This window comes from Anoplopoma fimbria, chromosome 18, assembly GCF_027596085.1.
Source record: "Anoplopoma fimbria isolate UVic2021 breed Golden Eagle Sablefish chromosome 18, Afim_UVic_2022, whole genome shotgun sequence".
NCBI classification, from domain to species: domain Eukaryota; kingdom Metazoa; phylum Chordata; class Actinopteri; order Perciformes; family Anoplopomatidae; genus Anoplopoma; species Anoplopoma fimbria.
Window position 1 is genome coordinate 14,007,584 of NC_072466.1, and position 12,315 is coordinate 14,019,898.

At 39.0% G+C, this 12,315-nt stretch overlaps 1 protein-coding gene across 1 annotated transcript in view; it reads left to right on the forward strand.

The window, feature by feature from the left end:
• lama2 (laminin, alpha 2) overlaps positions 1 to 12,315 on the forward strand; it is a 168,761-nt gene that overhangs the window by 103,700 nt on the left and 52,746 nt on the right. Inside the window, exons 29-36 of the mRNA XM_054619092.1 lie at positions 2,948 to 3,124; positions 3,338 to 3,523; positions 3,780 to 3,898; positions 4,138 to 4,255; positions 6,008 to 6,160; positions 10,466 to 10,590; positions 10,803 to 10,889; positions 11,222 to 11,415. Of these exons, the coding sequence (XP_054475067.1) occupies positions 2,948 to 3,124; positions 3,338 to 3,523; positions 3,780 to 3,898; positions 4,138 to 4,255; positions 6,008 to 6,160; positions 10,466 to 10,590; positions 10,803 to 10,889; positions 11,222 to 11,415 (1,159 nt within the window). The remainder of the gene's footprint in view (positions 1 to 2,947; positions 3,125 to 3,337; positions 3,524 to 3,779; positions 3,899 to 4,137; positions 4,256 to 6,007; positions 6,161 to 10,465; positions 10,591 to 10,802; positions 10,890 to 11,221; positions 11,416 to 12,315) is intronic.

Here is a 12,315-nt window from a genome sequence, read left to right on the forward strand (position 1 = left end):
AATCAATTGTTGAGTGGCAGCCTGTTTTTAATAAACGCCCCTCATTTCGGAAACGGTTGCCATCGGCGATAAACTGTCGTTTCCGTGGTAACCGTGGAGTTTTCTGATGGAGTGTGGCGAGAGGCTTAATTTGAACTACAAACATTCACTTCATTTATTGTTGACAGAGAAAGAGAGAGGGAGGGAGAGCTGGACGGAGAGAGAAAGACAGAAAAAAATGAGTTTATTGGAAAGAGGGAGATTTTCTCTGAACCACTGAATCGTGAGATTACACTGAGTGGAGTGGGACACACACACACACACACACACATATCTAGACACCATACACATATACTATACAAACACAGTACACATGCCTTCACACACAAAAACTCACACTACAGGGGATTACATGGAGGTAAGGGGAGAGGGAAACACACACACACACATATTCTGCCATATACACACAGCCTTTATTGTGACATTTATCTCTGATGGGAGAACTTTGTGTGTGATTGGACAATTATTTACTGTTTTTTAAATACTGTTGTAAAAATCTGCACCAATATGATAAAGTAAACAACTTTAAGGAGCTGAGATAAAATGAAAGCACTGATAATCTGAGAAAAATCAAGAGGACTCTCCTTTTAAAGAAGAGAGAGGCTTTGACCCAGACAAATGGCCACATTTTCTAACTAGATTATTAGTGCTGAGTTGAGAAATAAAGTAAACAATAAAAACAACAGCTTGCACCTTTTAAATGGCTGCTTATATCTCTGAGTCAATAAATGCTAGCTGTAGCTCTAAACAAAAATGTATATGTTAAGTATATGACATAGAAATTAAATATATGAGCAAATATTCAATCTCTATTTCTGAAAAACATTAGTCCTTACATATGGGGAGAAGAAATACATTATTTTTAAATTACAGATGAAACAGTGTTGTAACTGATAGCATGCAGTAACTACTTAAAGAAAATGTATACAAACCCTGAATTATAAAGTTATATTTACTATTTACTGAATGGGCACATACAATATGAGAGAATGAACTCATCATGTCTCAGTCTGTACACATACTTCTTCCACTCTAAGTACTGCATATCTCCTACTAAATCAGAATAGACACACTTCGATTAAGTTGAATGTGGACTCAAATTTGTTTTTTTGTCATACTTAACTTTTCCATCACTTTGTTCCTGTTACTTATTTGATATCACAATGTATCAATCAAATTGCCAATGAGAAACCAGCTAAAGTATATTCATGTTTGGAGTTCAATTCATTTTCAAATCAGTAATTTCCCATTCCCTGTGTGATTCCCTCTCTATTATGCAGCCAGCATTGCTAGTGTGTCCGAGCTAAAGTAACTTCATAGGTATCACTCAAACAAAGAGCACTCTTCCATTATGCCTCACATATTATTCGCATAATATAAACATATCAGGGCTGCTGGACTGCAGCTACAGAGAGAGGAAGAGATCCAGGCTCTGGCGGATGAATCTATTTTTAAATCAGACCACTCAACCACAACCCACAGTCAATAATAAACCCTCATATTATTCAAGTAATATCGAAATATCAACACATAAAGTGGGAGACGGAAAGAGAATGAGAAAGAAAGGGCTAGATTTTCTCCAAGCTGTCTCCTGCTCTCTGGTTCGTGAGTCATACTTGAGTTATTACCGACTGAGTGACATTCAGTTATATTCAGAATGGAAAGAGGTTTATATTGGAAATCAAAAATCAAGAACAATCCTTTGCAGAAAAAAGAAACAACAGTTGGCTTGACCCATTATCAAGAAACAATTTTAGACAATCAACAAGACTGATTGTCTCATTGACGATACCTCTATTGTAAAATACTGGGTCTTGGCTTTCTTTTTGAACAAATACCACAACCAAAATTCATGGCAGGAATGTACCTTATGTGCAAAATACAAAAAAAAAAGCAGATTTTTTTTTTTCATGAAATCAATATCTCCTGTGTCACATGTATTGTGGGTACATATAATGTATAATCATACATTTAACTCTTAGGGTTAAAGCTGAGAGAATGAAGGTGTTTGCTTACGTAAGACCGCTGCTAAATGATTCAACTGAAGAGTAAAGATCCTTGTCGTTAGAATCACAGATAGCACCTCAGACTTGACTAGAATTCCCATACCCACTCAATTTCTTTTGAGTTTTGAAACAAAGGGTTTCTTTCTGCAAAGCATATGGCCAGTATTTGGAAATGAAAATACATATAGTCATGTTGCAATCAAATATCTCTGTAAGAAAGACCAGTTATTAGAGCTGCATAGATCCATCCTTCTTAATTGGAATGTTTCAAAATCCTCTGCCCATAGATGAAAAGAGGATGTCAAATTGTCTGTAACAAGATAGCAGTCTCAAACAAAAAGCATTTGAAATCTGCAAAAGTCAAAGAGGATGGAGCATTGTTTGAGTCAGGGTCATTAGGAAGTGAGGAGGAAAGGATATTTTGTGACTGAAAAAGAAAAAGACACTGTCGTTCTGTCTGTTTTAATGTATGCAACATCATTTATATGATTCAATTTAGGATTATTCAACCCACACATGAATGCGTATATGCTATATCTGGCTCAGTTTGTTTCTACATGGTGAAATAATACCCTGTCTAAACGGTTGAACTATAATTTCTACTCAAACCCTGCAGTGTTATTAAAAAAAGTTTGTATTCACATTTCTTTTTTTAACATAGAACAGAACATCCATGAATATTAGCCATTTGAGATAATTTAAACTAATCATACCTGTACAGTAAAATCAGAGTCTTGGGTATCCACCCATTTGCTCAGTGCATACAGTATGTACACCCAGTTCAAATGTAAAGGCAGCATGATAAACAGTATGAACAGCTTCCGTGGAATGGTTCCTTGGGGTTAATCTTTAAGCATCAACATGCGTCACATTAATATTGTCATCACTGTTGTGTGTCCTAGTTGACGCTGAAACCTGAGCAGACGGTGCTGCCCCTGGTGGATAAATCCAACACTGTGGAGACGAGGAGAGGAGTGAGCTTCCAGCACCCTGAGATCCTCGCTCACACAGAGCTGGTCACCTCGATACTCTCTGAACCCTACTACTGGAAACTGCCGGAGCAGTTCAGAGGCTCTATGGTTGGAAAGCTCACTGTGTTTAGTTTTTTTTGTTCGTTATTTTTCAGGCATTGCCGTTTTTAATTGTTTTATACAGCAATCTGTAATTCTCTGACTACCAAACTAGCAATATAAATATTACGTTTTTCCTCAAATCGAGCCAAGGTTGTCAGAGAGTTGTCAGAGAGTCTTAGTAAAAGTCACCTCTTATCAATTCTCTACGTCTTTCTCCAGATCACAGCATATGGTGGGCAGCTGAAATATGCAGTGTACTACGAGGCCAGAGATGAAACTGGTCCTTCCTCCTATGAGCCTCAGGTCATCATTAAGGGCGGTCCAAACCACAACATAGTGATGACACGCACCATACTGGGACTCCAGATCGGTCAGCTCACTCGCCACGAGATCGACATGACAGAGGTAGAGTAAGGCTGCACATGGAAGTGTGATATTGAAAAGTAATAGAAGAAAATATTTTAGTTAGATGTTTTAGAAATAACTTATTTTATTAAATACCACCCACAAAAATAATAGAGCTAAACTGAATATTGATTATACTTATTTTTGGCGAGCTCTGTCGGTCAATACAGACAGGGTCTATTACACTGGTAATAGACTGCAGTGATTAAATTGATTGGTGAGCCTGTTTAATGTGTGTGTGTGTGTGTGTGTACAGCATGAGTGGAAGTACGCAGATGGCAGGTCCATGACTCGAGAGGACTTCATGGATATTTTGTTCTATGTGGACTACATCCTAATTAAGGCATCACACGGCAACTTGATGAGACACAGCCGGTAAAACACACACACAGACACACACACACACACACACACACACACAGATACATGATAACCTGCTGCAAATCATCACTGCTGTTGTGTCTGAACACTCTTTGACATGATGAAATAGTTTCATAATTTCCAAACGTCCAGACAAACCAATGCTATTAAAACTCAAAAGAAAACATAATTATAATAGTGATCATATCACATTGTTGTATTAATGGATTTGATTTGACTTCTCTCTTTTCCAGTATTTCAGAGATCAGTCTAACAGTGGCCGAGGAAGGCACACCAACCAAAGAGAGCAAGGAAGCACAGCAGATAGAGAAGTGCGATTGTCCAAACGGATACTCTGGACTTTCTTGTGAGGTGAGCGCAAAACTATACACCTGCATGCACACCTGAAGACTTCATACCTGCAGAATGTTAGCTTTTCCAAAAAGGTGTTCATAAGAAAGATATATAGATAGCAGGATATTTTTTTAACAATTGAGATAATCGGTTCTCTCTAGTAAACAAACAATATAATGTAACATCACTGTTTCTAAAGAACAAACATCTTTGGCATGTCTCTACTGCAATTTCTTATTTGCATCAGTGGACATGAACACCAAAATCAAAGTCTTTGATGAGCTACAATATAGTTATAATTTATTCCAAAATCTGCTGTTAGTATGGTGATAGACACTAAGAGACATGCAAGGAATTTACTGAATACATCAATGTCAAAATGCATTCACTTGCTGTATTTGTAATCATTAATGTGACAAAATGACTTCCATGCAGCAGCAAAAAGCCCACTACATAAAAAGTAAAACATACAAAATGTCAATGACATTTCAGTAAAAGAAAACACTGAATAGTGTGAATATTACAGAAAAATGAAAAGAGAAAGCATTCATAAAGACACAAGTTCAAACTATCTAGCACTACAAACATTAATTACAGAGTGAGCTTTCTCTCCTCCTCTCTTAGCGCTCAGAGGAATGAATGCTTTCTGTCTGCTGCCTTCAGAGTGTAAACATGGAGGTCACAGACCGGGCTTTCAATAGTATCTCACAAGTTTCCAATTTACATTTAGTTCAGAGCTTTAAGCATCTGCGACGCCTTTCCGGCTCCGTTTTTTTTTTTTTTTTTTTTTTTAGGATTAAGCCTCACTGAGCGTCTCTTCCACTCAGTTGTGATTTTGTCAAAGCAATTGACTTTCAACTGCATCCAGCTCCTTCTCTTAAGCCACAGAAAGCATATAGCAGTGACTCAATCTTTACTTTTAATGAGGATTTTGTAGAGGCAGCTTATGATACACAGAGGCAACAGTTCTGGGCAATTCCGCTGGATGGCGGCGCCTGAGAGTCATTTAGGTATTATTGTATTAATCCCAACGGAACACATGAGTTACCAGCAAACTTTTAACTATATTTTTCAACCTCTGTTTCATTTTGGCTTTTGCTACTAGGAGTGCAGAGGAGAAAAAAAAAAAAAGCCATGTACATCATTTAGAAGCTAGGGATGCTGTTGAAAAACTGCCAAATAGCAAGCGGTAGCTAAACTTGAAATGTTCAGGTCGTAGAGGTCTTTGCTGACAGATGGCCATTCTATTTGTAGCTGCCGTCGTTGTTAATAAAGTATATTTAAACGGGCGTTTAGCGGTAGCAGAGGGAACAGATGGCTCTTATAATGGACTCCATTAATTATTACTGAACAGGAGAGAGAGTTACCTTGCATGTCTGTGTGTGTTTGTGTGTGTGTGTGTGTGTGTGTGTGCGCGCCAAGCGGTATGTGAGGGTGTGGGCATGTGTGTGATCAAAAGTTACTGAAGGGAATAACTCCTAATTGTGTGTATGTGCATGCAAGAGAGAGTGGTCAACAGTTGCTTTGAAAAATTACAATTAGGGATAATTATGTGGGTCCATGTGTATAAAACGTGGGTGTGTATGTGTGTAAAAATAATATGCACACTGTGCATATTATGTGGGACTACAGTGGGAACACATGCTGTCAAAACTGGATCTTTTATGTCTATCTTTCAGCTTTAAACGACTCTTTAAAACACACATATATTCCCTCATTATCCCTCTCATTCTGTCTGTCTGTGGGGTCTGTTTGTCTCTCTATGTGCAGGAGTGTGCGGCGGGTTTCTACCGTCTTCGCGCCGGTTCCGTGACATCTGCTTCAGCGTCCAGACTGCCAACCGCTGCCGGCATGGGCAGCTGTGTTCAGTGCCAATGCAGTGGGCACTCTTCCACCTGTGACCCTGAGACATCCATATGCCAGGTAAGTGTGTATGTGTGTATGTGTGTGTGTTCTGCCACTGGAGACCCTCATAAAGCCATATGCCAGGTAGTTTCTGGAGTAGAGAGTGATGTGAGAGAGAGAGAGAGAGAGAGAAAAAAAGTGTATGTGTGTGTGTTGGGAGGAATGTCAGGTACTGTAATTAGCCCAGCAATAATTAACGACCCCGGCTCATTGATATTTTGTGTAATTTCCTCTCCTCTGGATCTGACCCAAAGCTACATCCTTACTTTAAGAAAGAAGGGAGAATATGATCTTATCAAAAGAGAAATCTGACCCACAAAATGTATTCAACCTTTAGTTTGACGCTGTCAATGATCTGCACATTACAGCTGTGACAATAACTTGGTTGTGCATTTCAGAATTTTTGTAACTCGCTTTTCTGTCTGTCACAAATAGTTAAATGACAAAAACACTGTTACCATGTCTAGGGATTATAAAAAGAATGTTAGCTGGTTATGAGATGCTTTAGAAAGTCAACATTTGAATATATATTATATCAAATAGTTTACAGGCTATTCAACTGTCTTTCTAATGCATTTAATACTTAACCTCTTTCTTCACGCTGCTTGTATGAAAGCAATAAAGCAGTCCCTGAATAGCTTTGAGTTTACAGTTAATCACAATTCCTCCTCTGCATTATGGAGGTAGGTTTCGGTTGGTTAATGCCATTTTGCCGGTTTCACTTGTTGTCTTCTTGCTTCTTCACAGTACATTGTGTTTGTATGCCCTCTGGCGCTTCGGAGAATAAGCAACCGAAGCGCATCGCGTATAAATTCCTTTGTGCATGCTTGGAGCTTGCGGGCCATCTGCAGAGGCTCGCGCTATGATGCAAAATGCAAGTATATAGTTGAGAGCTGTGTGGATGCAATCCCTCAATCAAAGGTATGCTCTGAATGAGGAGTTAAGCACCTTCAAGTCGTTATTCATTTATTTAGTGTAGGAATTAAAATGCAAACATGAAAAGAGAACCACCTTCATGTTTGTTTTTGATTGATATTCTGCCTGTACGTCTTCCATATATCGACCAGGTAGCTTGTGAGTCAAATCTGCAGATGTCAGTTGTTAGCTGTTAGCCACTTTCAGCCTATTCACAATCTGGTCAGTTTTGTAGTGAGTCGCCATCTGAAGCCTTTGACCTCGGGGAGCAGTTGGTCACATGCTGCCCACAAGTCAACACTCAGATTTGATCTGTAAAAACCCTGGGAGACGTAGAAAATGTCACTGTTTTGGTATGATTTTACATCCACAGTTCATACTGTCAGAAAAATCCATTAACTGAGGTTCAGTTTGGACAGTTTATGAGAAGATATTTAATAATGTGGCTTGGATAACCAAGATAAATAGGTATAATCACTAGTAAACAAACTCAGAAAGATGCTGGCAGCTGCAGTCTCATTGAGCCTTCTTTGCACGTAAAGTTTTGTATTTTTCTGGAAGACTTGAAATATGCCACATAGTGCAAGTGGCTCACCTTCTATCAGTTAACAATTGCAGCACTATTACAATCTTCCTTTTTGGAAAGCAGAGTTGTATATACTGCTATGCATGAAATTCAGCTCAATTATTTGTCATAAGCTTGGAGTGCTGGATTTGGTGTTTGGTCATGACCGAGTGTGACTCTCTGATTACTGACTGAAGAGCATCTAAACAGGACAACTAAAAGGACCAGCAATTATGGGAAGTGTTTTTGTGCAATCTTCACTCTGATTTAATTTAATTTGGAACTGTCACCAACTTAATGGAACATTTTATTCCACTAATAGTAACATGTCTGATGTAGACAGCTTGAATGTAATTTCATTTAAAGGTATGGATTCAAACCATGATTCCTGAATTTTCCATGTTCCATATAATCATCCGTATGATAGACTCAAATTAGCGTCAACACCATCACGATAGTCAAATAGTTGCGCTCCAATATGGATGACAACATGTTCTTGTTTCCCCTCCGCTGTTCTCTCCTTTCTAATTATTTTCATTGTTTGTTTTTTCAACTTTTCTGATACATCCTCTCTTCTTTGATTGGCTCTCCTCTCTTCTCTCTATTGTTTCTTCTTCTTCTACTCCTCCTTCTTCTAATTTCCTTGTTTCTTTTATCTGCCCCATTTTCATCCCTTAAATTCTCTTCCCTCTCATCCTCAATTATGTATTTACTCCTCATTCGTCTCTTTTCATCACCCCCGCCACTCTTGTCTTTCACCATCTCTCATTTTTCTTTGCCCCAATCTCCCTCTGCAGCCGCCTCTCTTTCCTTCTCACCTCACCGTAATGTTTTTAGTGTTGCCAATTTGTTTCTCCCCCGTTTTACTTCTCCCCTCGCTCTTCCCTCGTGTTTGATTTCTGTTTCCCTCTGCCTCCCAGCCATTTTTCCCTTGCCCATTTCCATCTCGCTCTCCATAACAGGCGTCATTAGCATTTTCTAACCGAGCGGGCTAAATTGAAAATGCTAAACGAGTTTGTTTCTGTGGTAATTAGTGGTAACGAGGAACACAGGAAGTTAATGGAAACGACTTGCCTCGTTAGAAGGCGACTTCCTGTTGCACTGATTGAAGTTCCCATTTTCAACAAACAAGGCGAACACATAAGACTGAACCCTGGGGATATGAGGAGGAGAGAGCTGCGTGTTTGTGAACAGTATGTAATGTATTTGTGTGAGTTTACGTTGTGTGTGTGTGTGTGTGTGTGTGTGTGTGTGTGTGTGTTTGTATGATTGAATGCACAGTCGAGTGTGTGGATGTGTGTTGTTGGCTATGTGTCTGCATCTGTGAGCATTTGTGTGTGTGTTTTTGTGTATGGAGGTCCTACATATTATGGAAATGTAATTTATATTTATATAAACACAGTGTATTTTGGCAGAGTATCCGTCAGAACAAAAATATTGTATAATGAGCATAGCCAAAAATAAGCTGAAAATGAACACAAACATCTCTGGATATGAAATATTTTGGATATTTTTATGGTTGTGTGTGTCATTGCACCCTTGTGGCTAGCCTCATAACAACAGGTGAGTGAAATCCTGCAAAGTAAATGAGTATTTCGGATGGCCTGCTCTTATGGAACGAATCTTAATGAACTCTGTTGACGTGTGAAATCGCACCTGTCAGCTAACAGCTAGCTGGCCGCTGCTGTGCACGCTCTCACAGCACCTCATCATGCAGGAGTGGACTTGGCCTCAGAACCATTTATTACTGTGTGTGGAGAACTACGTTTCCTATCAGAAATAGTCCAAGCTAGATATATGTGTGTGGGTGTGTGGGTGAAGGCCCTACAATGGCTCAGAAACTGTGTGTGGGGAAAAGAAAAGAGTAATGACTTCCCCGCTGCTCCGGTGGAGATGCTCAGCTCTGCAGAAGCAGCTGTGATTACACTGGTTACTTCCCAGCTACTGTCCAAATATGTGAAACTCAATCAACGTCTTTCCTGAAAAGAAAAAATCTCTTCATGTTTGATTTGTCACGGTATAAAAAGAAGTAATCTCAGAGGATAGGCGAGTCCTGACTTTGAAGAAATGACCTGAAATGACCTTTCCATCAACAAGTTGTCAAACATTTCACTAATCGTTTCTGAGTTCACCACCTTGCAGCGAAGTACATACACAAAGTGATTAAAGGTGCTACTAATATCCAATATTGTGAAGTAAACTGACAGCGATGATATCAGTATCTTAAAAACATTACTTTTCTTTTTTATACTTGTCATCTATTCTCTGTGTAAATCAACCAGTGGTGCCAGGATAATTATTTTACTCGCCAAAAAGAAAAGCCTCCTCAATACCACCACTGTCATTGATCAAGGAGGGAATGATGAGTGACCCCTTCTGTCCTCTTTTCAATTGCTCATTGTCGACTTCAGATGAGTAGACAGCTTAAGAGTTATAGAAATGTCCTCCAACCTTTTTTTTCTTGCTCAAACAAATCTGCTGTCTTGTTTTTATTGTGCCAGCAGCAATATTCAAATACAACATGCAGATAAAAGTGTAGCTTAACTGCTGTTCATTTAATCAGAAAATGTGCTTGCTTTTTTAAAGATGAAAGCCTTTCTTAATAAGCAGAAAGAGTTTATTTTTAGTAATTTCTTTACAATTTTTTTACAATTTTTGCCTTTATAAAGCTCACACAACCAAATTCTGCATTTAAAACCAAGCACACACACTAAGAACTCCTGCTGGCTGGACGATGATGGGACATGAAACACACACATCAGGGTTAGAGTCATGGCTGAGTTAGAGGATGAATGTATAATATAACAATAATTTCATTTGTGTGTTTGTGTGTATGTGTGTAGAACTGTCAAGACAACACGGAGGGTGATCGTTGTGAACGCTGTGCTTCAGGATTCTACGGTGTGGTCCGAGGATCCACTGATGACTGTAAACCGTGCGCTTGTCCCCTCACCAACCCAGAGAACAAGTAAACTTTTCTGTGTTTACGATTAAAAGATTCATGTATCAATCATGTATCATGTTTTCATATTTCCATGTCAATCTCTAAAATATATTTATGTGCATTTCTGTTTTTCTTTTCAGCATTTTTAAATGTGACTGTAAAAGCATTAAGACATTTGTTTTCAGTGGAAGTATTTTCATGTGATTTCTATGGAAAATCTATCTGTCTGTATCTAGCTTCAGTCCAACCTGTGTAACGGTGGGATATGATGACTACCGATGTACAGCCTGTCCTGAGGGATATGAGGGCAAACATTGTGAGAGGTGAGACGCACACAAAAAAATCATAATCCTCATCTAATAATTTGAAATTTGAAAAAGATAAGGTCAGAAATTTTGAATTTTAATATAGGACATGGCAATGAATCACTTGCCCGAGAAATTGGGACAAATACATTAGCAATGACAATACTGATTTGCTTTTTGGGATTTTTGTAATGCCAGTGATGTAGGTTGTATGCTGAAAGTGTTAGGTGCTGGTGTAAAAAAAAAATCTCACTTCCTGTCTTTATATGTTTAGACACAAATGGTAACTTTTAAATTCAAGTAACAATTGTTGTTAACTCTGTCCTTCTTCCCATGATCCATCTGTCCAGGTGTGCTACTGGCTACCATGGTAACCCGCAGATGCCAGGCGGCCGCTGCGAGGAGTGTAAGTGTTCCTTATGGGGGGCGCTGCCAGGACCATGTGACCCTGTCACAGGCCAATGCCGTTGCAGGGTCGGGGCATCGGGAAAGACGTGTGACCAGTGCATGGACAGGCATGTGTGTGGACCAGCTGGGATCATCTGTAAGACTAACACACAGCTGTTTATTTAATCCATTGTTGGTGTTCCCTTTTTGTTTCTCTCTCTTTCTTTGTTTGCTTTCTCTTCATTCAGGGTATCTGCAGGTTGAAATTTAAATATTAAAAGACCAGTGTGTAGGATTTAGTGGCATCTAGTGGTGAAGTTGCAGATTGCAACCAACTAAATAAACAACTGATGCAGGTTTTACTGGTCATTTGGGGTTTTAATTATGAAACATGAATCTTAGTGCCAATAATACAAATATAAAAAAAATAGTAGATGCTGAAATCATAAAGGCCTCTTTGACTAGTCTTTAACAACAAAAGCTACCGCAAAAGGAGCCCAGGACTTACTTTGGCAGATCATAGCAAAAAAGAGTACCTTAGGTAAGTTTAAAAGTGTCTTTAGATTATTTAAACTACAGACATCAACCTTATATTTTATTCTATTCTATTCTCTCCAGTGGCCCACCACCGAGCATTGTTGTGAATTTTGCTTTATTTTGAAAATGAAGTGCAAATGAGCACTCATTGCCCTTTTACTCCAGTTGCCATGGGAGACGGATCATGGCAGAAGTCAGATTCAAGTCATTTAGAAAATAATTTCAATGTCATTTGGAGCTAATTTAAACTTAATATGACCATAATGGCAGGGCCAATTTGGTGCCATTAGCATGCCTTGAGCTAAGAGAATATAGAAGAAAAGGTTGTAAGACAGAGGCCAATGTGAAATTGCTGTTGTCAGGTCAAGAGAAAATTGCTTGCTCAGGTCTTTACACAAAGCGTGTGCTCATAAATTGGCGGTGCAAGTGCTGCAGTGCATCCTGACACCAAACCGACCACTTCTACATACAAGCATCACACGTCCTGATGGTTTACACTGAGTGAAGCGATCAGACTGCT